At 51.3% G+C, this 13,793-nt stretch overlaps 1 protein-coding gene across 6 annotated transcripts in view; it reads right to left on the bottom strand.

The window, feature by feature from the left end:
* CCDC136 (coiled-coil domain containing 136) overlaps window positions 1–13,793 on the bottom strand; it is a 28,243-nt gene that overhangs the window by 868 nt on the left and 13,582 nt on the right. For 2 of the 6 annotated variants that reach the window (XM_060633061.3, XM_060633062.3), the window contains 7 exons: window positions 13,359–13,544; window positions 11,528–11,722; window positions 10,810–11,037; window positions 8,854–9,372; window positions 8,295–8,516; window positions 6,946–7,224; window positions 5,944–6,243 (listed from right to left, as the gene is read on the bottom strand). In XM_060633061.3, coding sequence (XP_060489044.3) covers window positions 5,944–6,243; window positions 6,946–7,224; window positions 8,295–8,516; window positions 8,854–9,372; window positions 10,810–11,037; window positions 11,528–11,722; window positions 13,359–13,544 — 1,929 coding nt within the window. Of the gene's footprint in view, window positions 1–3,999; window positions 4,107–5,943; window positions 6,244–6,945; window positions 7,225–8,294; window positions 8,517–8,853; window positions 9,373–10,809; window positions 11,038–11,527; window positions 11,723–13,358; window positions 13,545–13,793 lie in introns of all 6 variants that reach the window. The other 4 variants (XM_060633065.3, XM_060633066.3, XM_060633064.3 and 1 more) reach the window with 3 other exon arrangements.

Below are 13,793 nucleotides of genomic sequence, written 5' to 3'. Positions count from 1 at the left end.
GGGCGGCAAATGCCAGGGTCCTAAAAACCTCCCCGGTCACCAGTGTGTTGACTGACTTCCTGAGCATGTGCCAGTGCACTGAGGCTTCCAGACTCCACTGACCATAGCAAATCCTGCTGGTTCGTGGGACAACAAAGAAGCATCATTTAGGGAACATGAAATCCTGGACAAGAAAATACATACTTAGGGAAATAGTTTCTATTTTTGTTACTTTTTCTTACTGCATTACTTGAAAGACAGAATTTGGGTTTTGAGTCATAGCTATGGTGTAATAACAGAAGGATGATTTTAGGTAAGAACAGAGTATAGCCCATTGATCCTAAGAAAGCATTTGCTTAGAGAATAATGGATCTAAGAAGAGGATTTTAAGTCAACTATAAAGAGCAAGATCTCTCACGTTTGTAGAAATAGTTACCAAAAAGAACAGAACAAATGAAATGGAAAGCGAAACAATGCTGGAAGCAGATACAGAGAGTAATTTATGTAAGAAAATAACTGGAGGGGCGCGTGGGTGGCTCAGTTGGTTAAGCATCCAACTTCAGCTCAGGTCATGATCTCACAGCTCGTGGGTTCGAGCCCCGCATTGGGTTCTGTGCTGACAGGTCAGAGCCTAGAGCCTGCTTCAGATTCTGTGTCTCCTTCTCTCTCTGCCCTCCCTTGCTTGCTCTCTCTCTCTCTCTCTCTCAAAAACAAATAAACATTAAAAAAAAATTAAAACAAAAAAAAAGAACTGGAAAGGAAGCTAGGAAAAATATGTACATGCTCAGATGCTTATATACGAATATATACTGCTAAAAACGTCAGTCGAGGGGTGCCCGGGTGGCTCAGTCAGTTAAGTGTCTGACTTCAGCTCAGGTCATGATCTCACAGCCCCACATCGGGCTCTCTGCTGTCAGCACAGAGCCTGATTCAGATGCTCTGTCCCTCTTTCTCTCTGCCCCTGCCCCACTTGCATGCTCTTTCTCTCAAAAATAAATAAAAACATTAAATACATACATACATACAGATGTCAGTCTGATGTTCTTGAAGGAGGACATTTATGGAGCTGGACCCATAAATGTGAACTGGTGCCCTTTATACCAGTCAGAGGCAAGTTCCAGACTGGCTGAGTGGAGGGCTGCTAAGTCACGTCAGGCTCTCCTTTCAGCCTGGGTTACTAAGTTGACAGATCAAAGAAATGGTTTTGGACTTTATTGAGACATCTGACAGATTTTCCATGATCTTGGGGAGAATAGGAGGAAATAAAAGTAGGGTGCTTGCACAGTTTGCTGTGTGACCATTCGTTAAGTGACCAAGGAGCTAGATAAAAGAGAGCCTGGAGAAGACAACACTCCGGAGGCTCGGCCCTCACTTTAATGTGTGCGAACATATGGAGGTGGGCTGGTCACCCCTGAGGAGGGTGTAGAGCTGGCAGGGAAATGGGTCATTTGAAACCACAGGGTCAAGATTAAAAAAAGAAAAAACAGGGGCACCTGGGTGGCTGAGTTGGTTAAACATCCGACTCTTGATTTTGGCTCAGGTCATGATCTCAACGTCGTGAGATCGAGGTCTGAGCTGGGCATAGAGCCTGCTTAAGATTCTCTCTCTCCCTCTCCCTCTGCCTCTTTCCTGCTCGTGCATGTGCTCACATGTTCTCTCTCTCTCTCTCTCAAAACCAACCAAACAAAAAACTTCACAGATTACATCAATGGACTATACCTAATAGGGATGAATAAAAAGTTCTGCCTCAGATCCAAAAAACCAAATGCAGGTAGAGGATGGGGGGAGGATGCTTAGCACATGCAACATGCAAAGGAGCTCTGTAAACAATACATGCAGGAAGTTAACAAGGTTTGATTCTAGTTGTCAAGAGGGCTAATGCGATTGGAAGCTGCGTGAAGACAAGTGTGGGGTCTTCCTAATTACATGGAAGCAACCAAGGAAAACTGCTCAGAATGAGGAGAGATGGTTAAGGGGGAAGCAGGACCGGAATTCTATCTGTTGCTAATATCAGTCTTTATTTTATTTTATTTTTTTTTTTTAATTTATTTTTGGGACAGAGAGAGACAGAGCATGAACGGGGGAGGGGCAGAGAGAGAGGGAGACACAGAATCGGAAACAGGCTCCAGGCTCCGAGCCGTCAGCCCAGAGCCCGATGCGGGGCTCGAACTCACGGACCGCGAGATCGTGACCTGGCTGAAGTCGGACGCTTAACCGACTGCGCCACCCAGGCGCCCCAATATCAGTCTTTAGAATCCACCTCACAGCTCGGTGGCTGTATTACTTGGCCTCTCTATGCCTTAGTTTTATTACATATAAAATAGTAAAAGCTGCCTCATTGGGTTGTTGCAAAGATTAAATGAGTTAATATACACAAGGTAATTAGAACAGTGCCTGGCACAGAGCATGTATTATGTTAAGTGTATGTTCTTTTTCAACTGTCTCTGTGGTGTTTTATCATTTATGAAACACTTTCATAAACATGAACTCAGGTGACTTTCACATTAGGAAGGCAGAGATTTTACTGTCCTTTGCTTTTATTTGAAGAAATTAACATTCTGATTATGGATTTTGCCTACTGGGACTAAGCGGTACGAGGCAGGGACAGACTTGGCCAGGTTCTCTGACCACCTGTCGGCCACGTTCCTACAGTACTACGCTCAGCTCCTGGAGGGGGAGCTGCAGAGTGAGGCACAGCCAGGCTCCCCAGAGCACCCTGACCCTGGACTTCCTTCCTCTCACTCTGCTTGGGCCTGGCTGAGGTGGGGAAAGGTTACGGCTGAGTGCTTTGGGTCTCCTCCCCTAGGGACTGAGAAATGTGGATGTGGACAGAGGGAGAACAGGTATAGGGAGAGACCCTGTCACTGAAGGAGTTAATAACTGGAGTGCCTTGAAGACGAGGAAGGAGAAAGGAAAAAGAGGGAAAAATCTGAGGGGAAAAGGAAGGAGGAAAGTGCTACCAACATAAGCTTCAGCTGCCACCTGGCGTTAAGCCAGGTCCACTCCGTTTGCAGGGGTGAGAAGGGAAGGGGAGGCGTGGTGGAGGTGGGGGGAGCAGGAGAAAGGAGCCAGAACGGACCAGGAGAGAACAACTGATGGGTTCTGAAGACAGGTGGAACCCTAGGGCTCTACCTTGGGCCCCAAGACCACAGTCTGCCTCCTAAATTTGGTATCCTGTTGACAGACCAGATTACACGGACCACAGCCAAGTGGAAGGTGCCCAGAATATGTCAGCCTTGGTGCCCTGAGAATCCTTGCACCTCATTCTTTTCACCAGTACCACTTTCTCTCCAAAAAGCCTGGCTTGGGAAGCCAATGACAATAGAATCTGGCCCCCAAAATGGATAAAGAGAGAACTAGAACACATTTCCTGGCATTCTTGTTCTGATTTTTCTGAAGACCAGAAGTCCCAAAGCAGAGAACTTCTCAGTAGAAAGCACATAATATGGCGGGGGTTCTGTTCTACTTCCACCATGTTTGAAGGACAAATCGAGGCTGCCCTCCTCCAAACGCCCCTGAGAGGGGGTTTAGGATTAGGGTTGGGGTTGGTCACAGCTCTCCAGAACTCCTCTCTCACTCAATGGGGGAGGCAGCGATTCCTTATTTTGCCGTCCTGGGTGGCGACAACAGTCGAGAGCTTGGCTCTGGGGCTAAACAAAGACAAAGAGCACCCAGGCCAGCCTTGCAGACAGACATCAGCTCATCAGAAGTGGTCAGGCATTTCTCAAAGTGGCAACAGTGCTGGGATCATCCAGAGTTTTCCCAGCCAGAAAACAGAAACTCAAGCCATGTCAGCGATACGCATTCCCACTCGCCGTGTGTTAGGAAGACGTGCTCAGGGATGCTACGGGCTTTGCAGCAGCCCAAGGAGAAGCCAGGGCGAAAACTCAGCCCTGAGTAATCTGTTGTCAGAGGACTAAAGCAAGAAGCAAGCAAGCGAGAGAAAAAGGAAAGAGGAGAGGCCAGGGCAACCTGCACCCCCCCTCTACCCCTCAGAAGGAGAGGACTCGATACCAGTACCTGCGTTAGGACGACGTCTCGGCCCACCAGCACCAGAGCAAAGCCGATATGACCACCAGGCCTACGAGAGGCAAGGAGAAGATGGGGGGCTCGGGGGCAGGGGATGGCTGCGACATATCAAATGAGAAGGAAGCACGAGGAGAGGCCAGGAGATGAGGGGTGGTATAAAAAGACATAAACATATGAATCCAATGGATAATGAGGATGAGAAAACAAAGGGAAAAGAGAAAGAGATCAAGAGGTTAAACAGGTAGCGAGGGCAGCCGCATCTCCTCTCTGCACCCGGGCCTGGTTCTTCCCACTGGCGGCCTGCGGAAGATGCAAACCTGAACGGGTTAAGCAGCTGCTTAGGTCTGAATCAGGTGGTGGGTCGTTTCCTGGCTTGTCATACCCCTCTCGCATCTTGTCAAGCAGGGGTTATCTGCACTAGACCTTTCTTGCAGGTCAGTAACTCTGGAAAAGCGAAGCTCCGAGGGTAAAGCTGGGCTCTCCAGATGGGAGGATGCACACTTCTAGGTCACTCAGGGAAGAGCCAGTCTCCTGCCAGGCCACCTGTCCCTTTGTGAGGCCACATGTTCTGGCTGCTCTCCACCGAGTCTCGGTGTTCTGGGCTCTGACCCCTGCGACCCCCTAGGAGTCTAATGCCGTTGCTGTTGTGAGACAAAATGCACTAAACCAGGCTAACGGTGGAGAAGTGCTAGTTCTTTGACTGCAACAATCTTCCAGAGAGAAAGTGAATTTGCAGGTAGTATCACGCACGCCATCAGATCTGCCTGCAAAAGATGCAGGACCTGTGAGGCAAAGGGACACCTCCATATGTAGCCAACGAGGAATGTGCTCAACTTCAAAGTACAAGAATCCGTTTTGACGTTTAGAGATGTGGCACCCAAGACAAGGAGATCTAGGAGGTTCTGACCCATCGTGTGGTGGAATACGATGGATTCAAAGAAACAGAACACTGGGGAAGAGGATGCGGCTGCTCCTACTTTTTACATCCTAAGTAATGGTTCTCTGACACAAGGTTAACAGAGAGCTGCACGCTGGGTTGTGAGCCAGTGCTGACAACTGCTGAGCTACCAGAAAATTCCAGATAGCCTTAGAGCTGACTGGGATGTCCCACCACAAGAGACTTATTTTCTTCCCCTGTGTTTAGAGAGATGGAAAGAGCCTGTAGTGCAAACCAAGGACTTATTCAGGAAGTACTCACTCTTCAAGGAATCAGAGCCCCCAGTTAACCTCAACCAGGGCAGGAATTCAGCTGGTACATTCCTGTACAGATGCACCAGTAGTTACAACACAGAAACACTTTTGTACAATTGGTAAATCACCCAGGAAACTCCCATCCCAACCTCTCAAGATCTAGCAACTAATTTGGTTAGGGCTCTGGCTGCCCTTCCTCAGACTGGTCAACGCCCCTGCCGTACGGACTGAAATATTCTACTTCTGACCACCCCCAGCTCCCCACCTCATGCCCCTGTGATATACGGAGCCCGCAAGCAACACCAGCCTCCCCACATCCCTAACAGCAACAACAGAGGTCAACCTCATAGGGCACCCTGGGGAAGCAGGACAGAGCGACTTGCCCAGGCTGACAAACAGCCTTTAGATCTCACACCATCCGCGTTCTCAGCACAGCGCTAGATGAAGGGTGAAGAACCCTCCTGATGTAAGGAACAAGCGCTACCACATAGATGAAAGGTCAGACTGCAATGAGCCCACCCTGGTTTCCAAAAAAGGGATCTCTGAGACCCAGGTCCACAGCAGATCAGTCTAAGCCTGTCATCTCCCACGGAGAGACCGTCTCCGCCACTCCCGGCTCATCTCCACTGTCCCTGAGCGCCACGCCTCGGGGCTTGCCGGCTTCTCCTCCTGCAGGAGTCCATCCTCGGGCACCTGAGCCCGACAGCCCACTTCCCACCTGATCCAGTCTTGGACTGCGGTTACCTTTTTGTTTTCAGAAAGCTTGAGGGGGCTGTTTTCCTCTGAAGCTTCAGGGCAAGCGTCGTCACTCTCGTCTTTGTTGTCTTCTTCCTTGCCCCCCTGCTCTTGGGACTCTTCATAAGCCCCCTCTTTATCTTCCGTGGACTTCACCTCTGCAAGGTCTGATGCCTGAGAAGCTACTTCCTCCCAGGACTCCTGCTTCGTTTCCTCTTTGGTTTCCTTCTTTCCCTCCTCCACTTCCTCTTTTGTTAGATCATATAAATCCGTGTGGTTGGCCTTGTAGTAGAGCACCACCTCCAGACTCTGCGGGGTGGAGGCAGGGCAGGACGGGGGCTGCGGTTACCTGTGAAGAGGACTCCCTTCACGACAAAGCTGGACTATCTCAAGAGCACCCTACTTCCCAGCATGTCACGGTGCGTGAGCAGCCCCACGTTCTGGTACCAGGTCTCTCCCTGCGCATAGTGTGGAGGGCAGTCACACCCCGCCTCGGGCCCCACAGAGCCGTCTGGCCACTGGCCATTGGCCATCTCAGACAGCTACCACAGCTACATTCTTGAGCTCTGTCCCTCAACTGCTACTTCCTACCCCCGCAGGGCAACTGTGACTATTTTACCCAATCCTCTCTCACTTATTTCCAACTGCTCTGAATAAATCCCTCTCTCTTCATCCATCTGGTCCCTCTCTTGGGCACATAACCCAGGAAGAAAAGGGGCCCCAGAAGATTGGGCTGAGCTCGTTGGAGCAGTCGTCCAACCCAGGGGTGATGGGCCTCGGGGGCTGTGCCTCCAGGTCGAAGTGGTCTGTATTCCACTCCCCTTAAAAAATTGCACCGGAAAAGGGTGAAAGACCCAGCTGCTACCAAGAGGGAACTACTCTTAACACGTCACAGAGACCAGCAGCTTCTCTCCAAATACCTCACCTGGCCGAAACGGTGGTGCAGATGATTTTTCTTCCCAAGGTCTCCCCTGCCTTTCTGCTTATCTGGGCACTAGGGTTATCACTCACCTTCTCGTCCTCACAGGTGTACTCAGAGCCGTCCAGGCTTGGTTTGGTCACCTTTTTATTTTTAGCCCCGTTGGCATTTTTGTTCATGTTCTTATTGCCGTTTTTCCCCTTGGTTTCTGTGGCGACAGAGGACCTCTCCTTGAGCTGGCGCAGCTCCTCCTGGCAGCACTGCAGCTGTCCCTCCAGCTGCTCCTGCACGGCCAGAAGCCGCCCCTGCTCGTCCATGCTGGCCTGATACTGCAGCTGCAGCTCCCGCAGCTTGGCCTGCAGCTCCTTGATCTGTTGGTGGTGGAGCGCCAGTCACCCCCAGCACCACCCCCTCGGCCAGCCTGTTATCTTCACAGGTAACCTCGGCCCCCATCCTGCCCCGACATTCCCCTGCTGAGGCCCTCGGGGGGAGTAGGCGAGAGAGGGAATATCAACCTGCGGAAGGCGAGCCTCTAAAGCGGTTCCGTAAATAGTTTCTCTCTAACCTGAGGCCCCTGCTGATTTACCTCTGACATCTTCAAAAAAGGAGGATTTAAATTATGTTTTTACTGTGACCTCTCTGGGGAATAGCTAGAGGGCTACCCCTTCTGAACCCCACGACTTTATTACAGACACCTGCTTCACCCAAGCAAGTTCTCAAATAGGTACAACTGCCTAAGACACCGTGTTCTTGTCCACTCCAGAGAGTGTACCTGGGCTCCAGTGCCTCGCCCTGGAAACAGAGGCACATTCTAATCCTGCTCCCTAACCTCTGGTTTCGTCTTTCCCGACTTCTGGCATCACAGGCTCCTTGGTAGGTAGCGATACTAAGCAACCTAGGCCCACATGCTGATTGCTCTCTAGACTCTCCCACGCATATACAGTGAGCCCTGCTAGACCGTGGACTGCTCTAGGGAAGAAATGATGCCTTCTGTCCCATTCCTCATGGATGCAGGGCACCTTTCTTGGCATTATAAGAGATCCAAGGGGAGGCAAGGCTCTGCCCTTGAGGTGCTCACAGTCTAGTTGAAGACACAAGACCAATACACCCAAAAATAACTCAAGGTGAAAAAAAATACAACTCTATAGAAGTGCTCTGGGACACGGCAAAGGAGAAGAGTGGTAAAAGGAAAAAGAGAAAAGTTATTCTGAGAGTCCTGGTGAGTCAGTCTCAGGACAGTGAGCACCTGAGGAATGTCCGCCAGTGACGCAGCAGACTGCCCAGCCTCCTGGGATTCAGTCCCTGCTCCGTTCCTGGGAGCGAGAGCAAGCAGTGAGCTCCTGGCCCTCTTTCCTCAGCCTCTCCAAAATGGCCAGGACCTAGGACCTCCTCTGGCTCTAGGGGCTCCTAGAAGAAACCTTGCCTCCCAGACAGCCGTTACCTCGTTCCTGTCATTTGAGGAGGCAACAGGCTTCTCGCGGCTTTCCAGGCACTCCTTGAATTCCTTTTCACAGGCATCCAGCTCTTCCTTCAGCTCCTTCTGCCGTTCCAGCAGCCTTTTCATTCGCTCTTGCAGCTGGTCGTGTTCCTCCTGGCTGAGCTGGTACATGGCCTGCACTCCCTGCAGCTTGATCAACACCTTGGCCACCATGTCCTCACAGCGCTGCGGAGGGTGGGGGAGTGACGTCTGCACCCTGAGAAGCACCTGCCCTCCGCCCGCTCTCTTTGCTAGGCTTTTTCGTGGGTACAGAATAATGGCCACAAGGATCTGAAACCGCCCTGGGGCGAATTCTGTACTTCTTCCCACGAAGCAGCAGCACTGTGATGGCAGCATCTCCATATCAGACACATGGAGCGCCTCATTCATTTCCGGTGAGTTACCCAGCTCACCTCCGACCCCGCTGCCCACCTCACTTCTTGCACCTTTCCCTGATGGACTTCTCTCTGAATAGGACCAGAGCCTCCTGTCCCTGTCAGACCTCTCATCTGGCTACTTTTACCTCTACATCTTCAGGCTCAGCAGGTTCATCCTCAATGCTGCTGACGTAACTCTTATAACAGGTGTCAGAGCTACTGCTGCTACCGTAACTCTTCTTATAGGTGACGCTGCTGCTGCTGCTGCTCCTGCTGCTGCTGCTGTAATTCCTATCACAGGTCTTGTGGGTACTGGTGCTGCTGTCGTAGCTCTTGAGAAAGCTCTCATCACTGGCCTGGGTGCTACCGTAACTCTTGTGATAGCTCTCGCTGTCATCAACGCTGCTACCGTAGCTCTTACGATCGTACTCGGTGCTGGCGGCCATGCCGCCGTAGGTCTCCTGGTAGGACTCAAGGCTCCTGTTTATGGAAGGGGACTGGACTCGGAGCAGCTGCATCTCTTCCAGGCAGAGCTGCAAGTCGGCCTGCAGCCTCTTCCGCTCCTCGAGGAGCCTGCCCTGCTCCTGCTGCAGTAGCTCCTGCTCGGTCTGAGTGCTCTCGTACAGCCCCTGCAGAGCCTGTATCTGGGCGATGATCATCTTGGACTGCCAGGAGTGGGCGGGGGGAGACATTATCATTACTCTAGACACTGCCACGCTTCTAGCTGCGCCCCTCCTGGGGCAGACATCTGACAGCACGCTTCAGAGGCCTGCACACCCACACTACAGTCACCACAGCCTAGGTCTTCAACGGCCCCCAGCTACTGGCATGTGTCGGTTTCTTGCTCACTGGGGGGAAATCCCCCCAGGGCGGCTACTCTGTGATTTCTGGGCTCCTGTTTCTGCTGGTTTCTAAACTCTGGTTTAGAAATTCTCCTGGCAGCAGGGCTGAGTGGGTAGCAGGAACACTCTGGCTCCCTACCCTACCCTCTTCTCAGTCGGGGCAGTCTGGCTGATCTTGGGGCTCAGTCCCCTCCCCGCCCCCAAGTCTAAAATCAGCCCCGGCCTTGAATTGAGCCTACAAAGAATTCCTCCCTCAGCAGATGGGGACCTGGAATTAAGGTCTCACTACAAGGCCCTGTACCTCCTGCCCCAATTCTGAATCTGGCCTCTGGGCATGTTTCCCAGGCCCTCTGGGCCTGGCTTCTTGGCTGCTGATGCCCAGGATGAGATCTGATCAGTTAAGGAAATATTTTATACCTGGTTCCTGGTGTCTGTGTTACCCAGGCTGAAATCTGATGCCCCTTGAATCTGACCAAATCTCAGCTTGGACTTTGCAATTCCCTTGTTCTCCCTATCCAGGCTAATATTTGAAGGAACAGATCTAGCCTAGATTGAAACTGTCCCCCTGCTCTTCCTTGCCCACCCTGAGACCTCAGACCAAATGCATCCCATAATCCTGAACAGACTTATGTGGAACTCTCCACCAGCATGACCTCAGAGGCGTGACCCCTTCCTGGTACTTGAGATGCATGGATTCTTTGGTCCAACCCCCTTGACGTGGCTCTTATTGCTACCAAAGTTTTCATGAAGACAGTGTGGTCAGTAGCAAGAATGCCACATGCTAGGAATTCTTCCCTCGGGAATGAATGGCCCCAGATCTGTCTCATGCAGAATACCAACATAGGTTTTGGCCACTGAAAAGTGCACTGGTCAATTATCAGCCGGCTTCTAAAAAAAGAATGACATGCTTAGAGTCAGTCTCAAAGAATCCAGACAAATACTAAGCTGATATTATAAATCTGGAAAATGGTATGTTGGAGGGGCCGCATCAAATTATCAGACGCTTAGATTCCCAGGTCACCTGGTTCTCAGTGTTGACAGCGCTTCGATTAGGCACGTATCTGATTGAGGTCCTCAGGCCGTAGCTAAAGCCACATCTTAATGAGCCCGTGGGTGGTCATGGCTGAAGAAGGACAGGGCCTCAGTCTCATTCTTACTTCTGGCCAGACAGGCCTTCCTAACTCTGACCCTTCCACGGAACCCTCTTCCATACCATGCTATCGTCCCCAGAACTGTCCCCCTGCCTCTTGTTCTGGTTACCTTGTTAGGACCACACTTGGAGGACTTAGACAATTTGGAATCATCGGGATTCTTGAAGACTTCCTGGAAACGAGCCTCTTTGAAAAGATGTAGCTCTTCGTGCAGGTCTGACTGTTCTCTGAGCACACATTCTTGATTCCGTACCAGTTTCTTCTGCTCTTCCTGCATGCCTTGGTAGAGCAGCTGCAGTTCACACAGGTCTTGTAACTTTGTAAGCAGCTCCTGACTCTGTGAGGTGGAGTGGGAAGGAAGCGGGCAGGAACTGTGGGGGCCACATGGGAAGACCCATGCCTCCTTCCTGCCGGGGACCCCTCCCTTGGGAGTCTCTGAGTGGTCTCTTAACGGCCGTCTGGGACGGGGTCAGGGTGGGGGAGTGGTTTTTCTATGGAGACCTGCTGGCTGACTAGTCACGATCTCACAAGTCTGCAGGTATTCTGCAGTTTACAGAGCACACTCGGAGTAAGTTTTCTCCAGATGGACTAAAACTCTAAATAGAAAGCTGGACAGGTTTCAGGGTACAACGCGTATTTTAAGCTTTAAAACCCTAATCGGCTAGAGTGAACTTTCTGGCTCGAAGAGATCGGTGACCAAGTAAGGAGTGGCTGATTCCGAAAAGGTTCAGTCCCCACCCTGTTCTTTTTCCCAAGTACAGTCGCACCTGGGAAGCTTCTCAAAGCAGCCTCTCCAGAGTCAGCAGCCGTCCCCTGGCTGGGGTTACCTTACGGAAGAGACCAGCTCTGGGGAACGGGAGCGGGAGCCTGTGCAGCTCTTCTTGCAGCCGGCCCTGCTCCTCCTGCATCCTCCTCTGATCCTCCAGGAGCTCGCACTGCTCCATCTGCAGCTGCCCCAACTCCTTCTGGCTGGCCTTGTACTGTTCCTGCAATTCTGTCAGTCTGGACAGCACTGTGTCACACTGTGGGCGGGGCGGGTGCGGACGGCGGTTACTCGGACGTATTTCTCGGCACTGTGCCTAGCAGAGCCCTTCCGTGCTCTCCTGCCTCTTGTGGCTCGCCAGGGGCTCCCTCCCCATGCGGTCCCCTTGGACTGACCGTCCCAAGCCACGTGGCACCCATACGGGTTTCGACACCGAACGGGAAGCCCCAGCGGGCCGCTCAGAAGCGTTTGGCTGTGCTGTAAATTCTGTATCCCGGTCCCCGAGAGCCCTGTGAGGGGAGGGTTATCGCCACCCCTCCCTTCCCATTTCCCCACCTTCCTTTCCTTTGGCCCTTCCCTTCGGTGCACACTGTTCTCCCGCCCTGCTGGGAGTTCTAGTTCCCGTCACTGTCACTATCCCCGGTTGGTTTTATACCTAATTATACTTCTTACCAATAAAAACTTCACCCCATCTGTCCCCATTCTGTTTTCATAATCAGCTTTTTAAATCTTTAGAAAAATACGAGCAACTGCTGAATTTGGTTTCAGAAGACTAAATTATCCCAAGATTCCAAAAACCCAAACCTTCTAATACCACACTCATCTCATTGCTGTTTCAGGACAAGGGGAAAAGCTGCCTCTGTGTCAGCGTGCTCCTCCCTCCCCACAGTCTCTTCTACTAGGAGAGGAGGGGATGAGCAAGTCGTGGACAAGCTGGGCCTCTAGACTGAGTAGGAATGGAAGAAGGAAATGCGAGCCTGGGCGCAGAAAGGCAGGCAGACTGTTGGAGTGGCCCACATAGCCTCCCCATTCTGTGTCTTCTGAGGCCTTTCTCTGGGGACACAGCCTGCTGCTGGCAGAGGAAAGAGCCACCGAGTCATCTGGCACAAGGTGACCTGCTCCACCATCTCTGGAGAATCTTGTGCCTTTTCTCCATCACGTTTTAACACCTTCCATTTCCTATCAGTGATCAGGAGCTGAAAGTGCTCAACACAGGGTAACTGAGAATGACCCGTATTTTACACACTATGGAAAAAGAAAAAATGAGTAAAGAAGGCCTTATTTATCACTACCATGATTTATTACTAAAGGAGGTGAGAAAAGAGCAGTATTCTGTTCAATTTAAAGAGAGTAAAACTCAAGCTTAGAGAACTTCACTATTCTGAAGTCACAGCATAAACCCTGGGAGAACCTAGGTCCTTCTAATACCCAATCAGCACTCGGGGCACAAGACTGTGTCATCTGACAAGAACATCTGCCCTCTGCCTGAGAAAACTGGACCTTCCCTTTCTAGGTCCGGTGACAAAAGTTGTGTGTAGGGGCTTTTGTGTATGTTCTTCTCCACAAATGATAAGATAATATACCACTACAGTTTGAAGAACAAGGTATAAATGTCTACACACATGGAATCAAGTGCAAAACCTTCAGGTGTTCAGACCGGATCCAGCTATACTGCTCCTACTAAGCTGTGGCTTGGACTCAAAGTCAAGATCAAGGCAAACTGTTTAAAAGTTACCAGCACGAGACTCTGCCTCTGTTTCCTGCCTTGCATGCTCAGCTGTGACTGGACCGGGAGCTCAGCAAGCCCCTTGGTTGGATGACTTCACTTTTGCTCTTACACCTCCTTTCTCCAGAGGAAGTACCCAGGAGAGCTCACCTCTCTTGATCACAATTACCTTATTAGCACATTTCCCCTTGTCCTCTGGGATGGGCTTGGTGGTCTTGAGCTCCTTCAGCTCCTGCTGGCAGAGCAGGAGGTCCTGCTCGAGCTGATCATACATGTGCTTCTGCCGCTCCAGCTCCTCCTTGCTGGACTGGTACAGCCGCTTCATCTCCTGAAGCTGGGTGTGCATCTCTGCGTTCTGGGGTAGGGGAGGCAGGCCCCGCCATCATCCCAGAAGCCCCTGCAGCTGCACTCTCTCCTCTCAGACAGGGACGAAGGGATCCTACCCGGTCCCTTCCAGTCCCAATTTCATCCCAATGGGTGCTACCCAAGATGGACCAGACCCTAATGGGCTCCACACAGAGACCTTCTAGGGCTTCCTTTTGGGGGAGGTGGGGAAAGAAAGAGGGCTTCCTTTTTATAGGCTGATTTTCTGATTTAAAAACAA

This window comes from Panthera onca, chromosome A2, assembly GCF_046562875.1.
Source record: "Panthera onca isolate mPanOnc1 chromosome A2, mPanOnc1 haplotype 2, whole genome shotgun sequence".
Taxonomy (NCBI): domain Eukaryota; kingdom Metazoa; phylum Chordata; class Mammalia; order Carnivora; family Felidae; genus Panthera; species Panthera onca.
The sequence above is the reverse complement of the archived record's forward strand: the minus strand, read 5'-3'. Positions and strand labels throughout refer to the sequence as shown.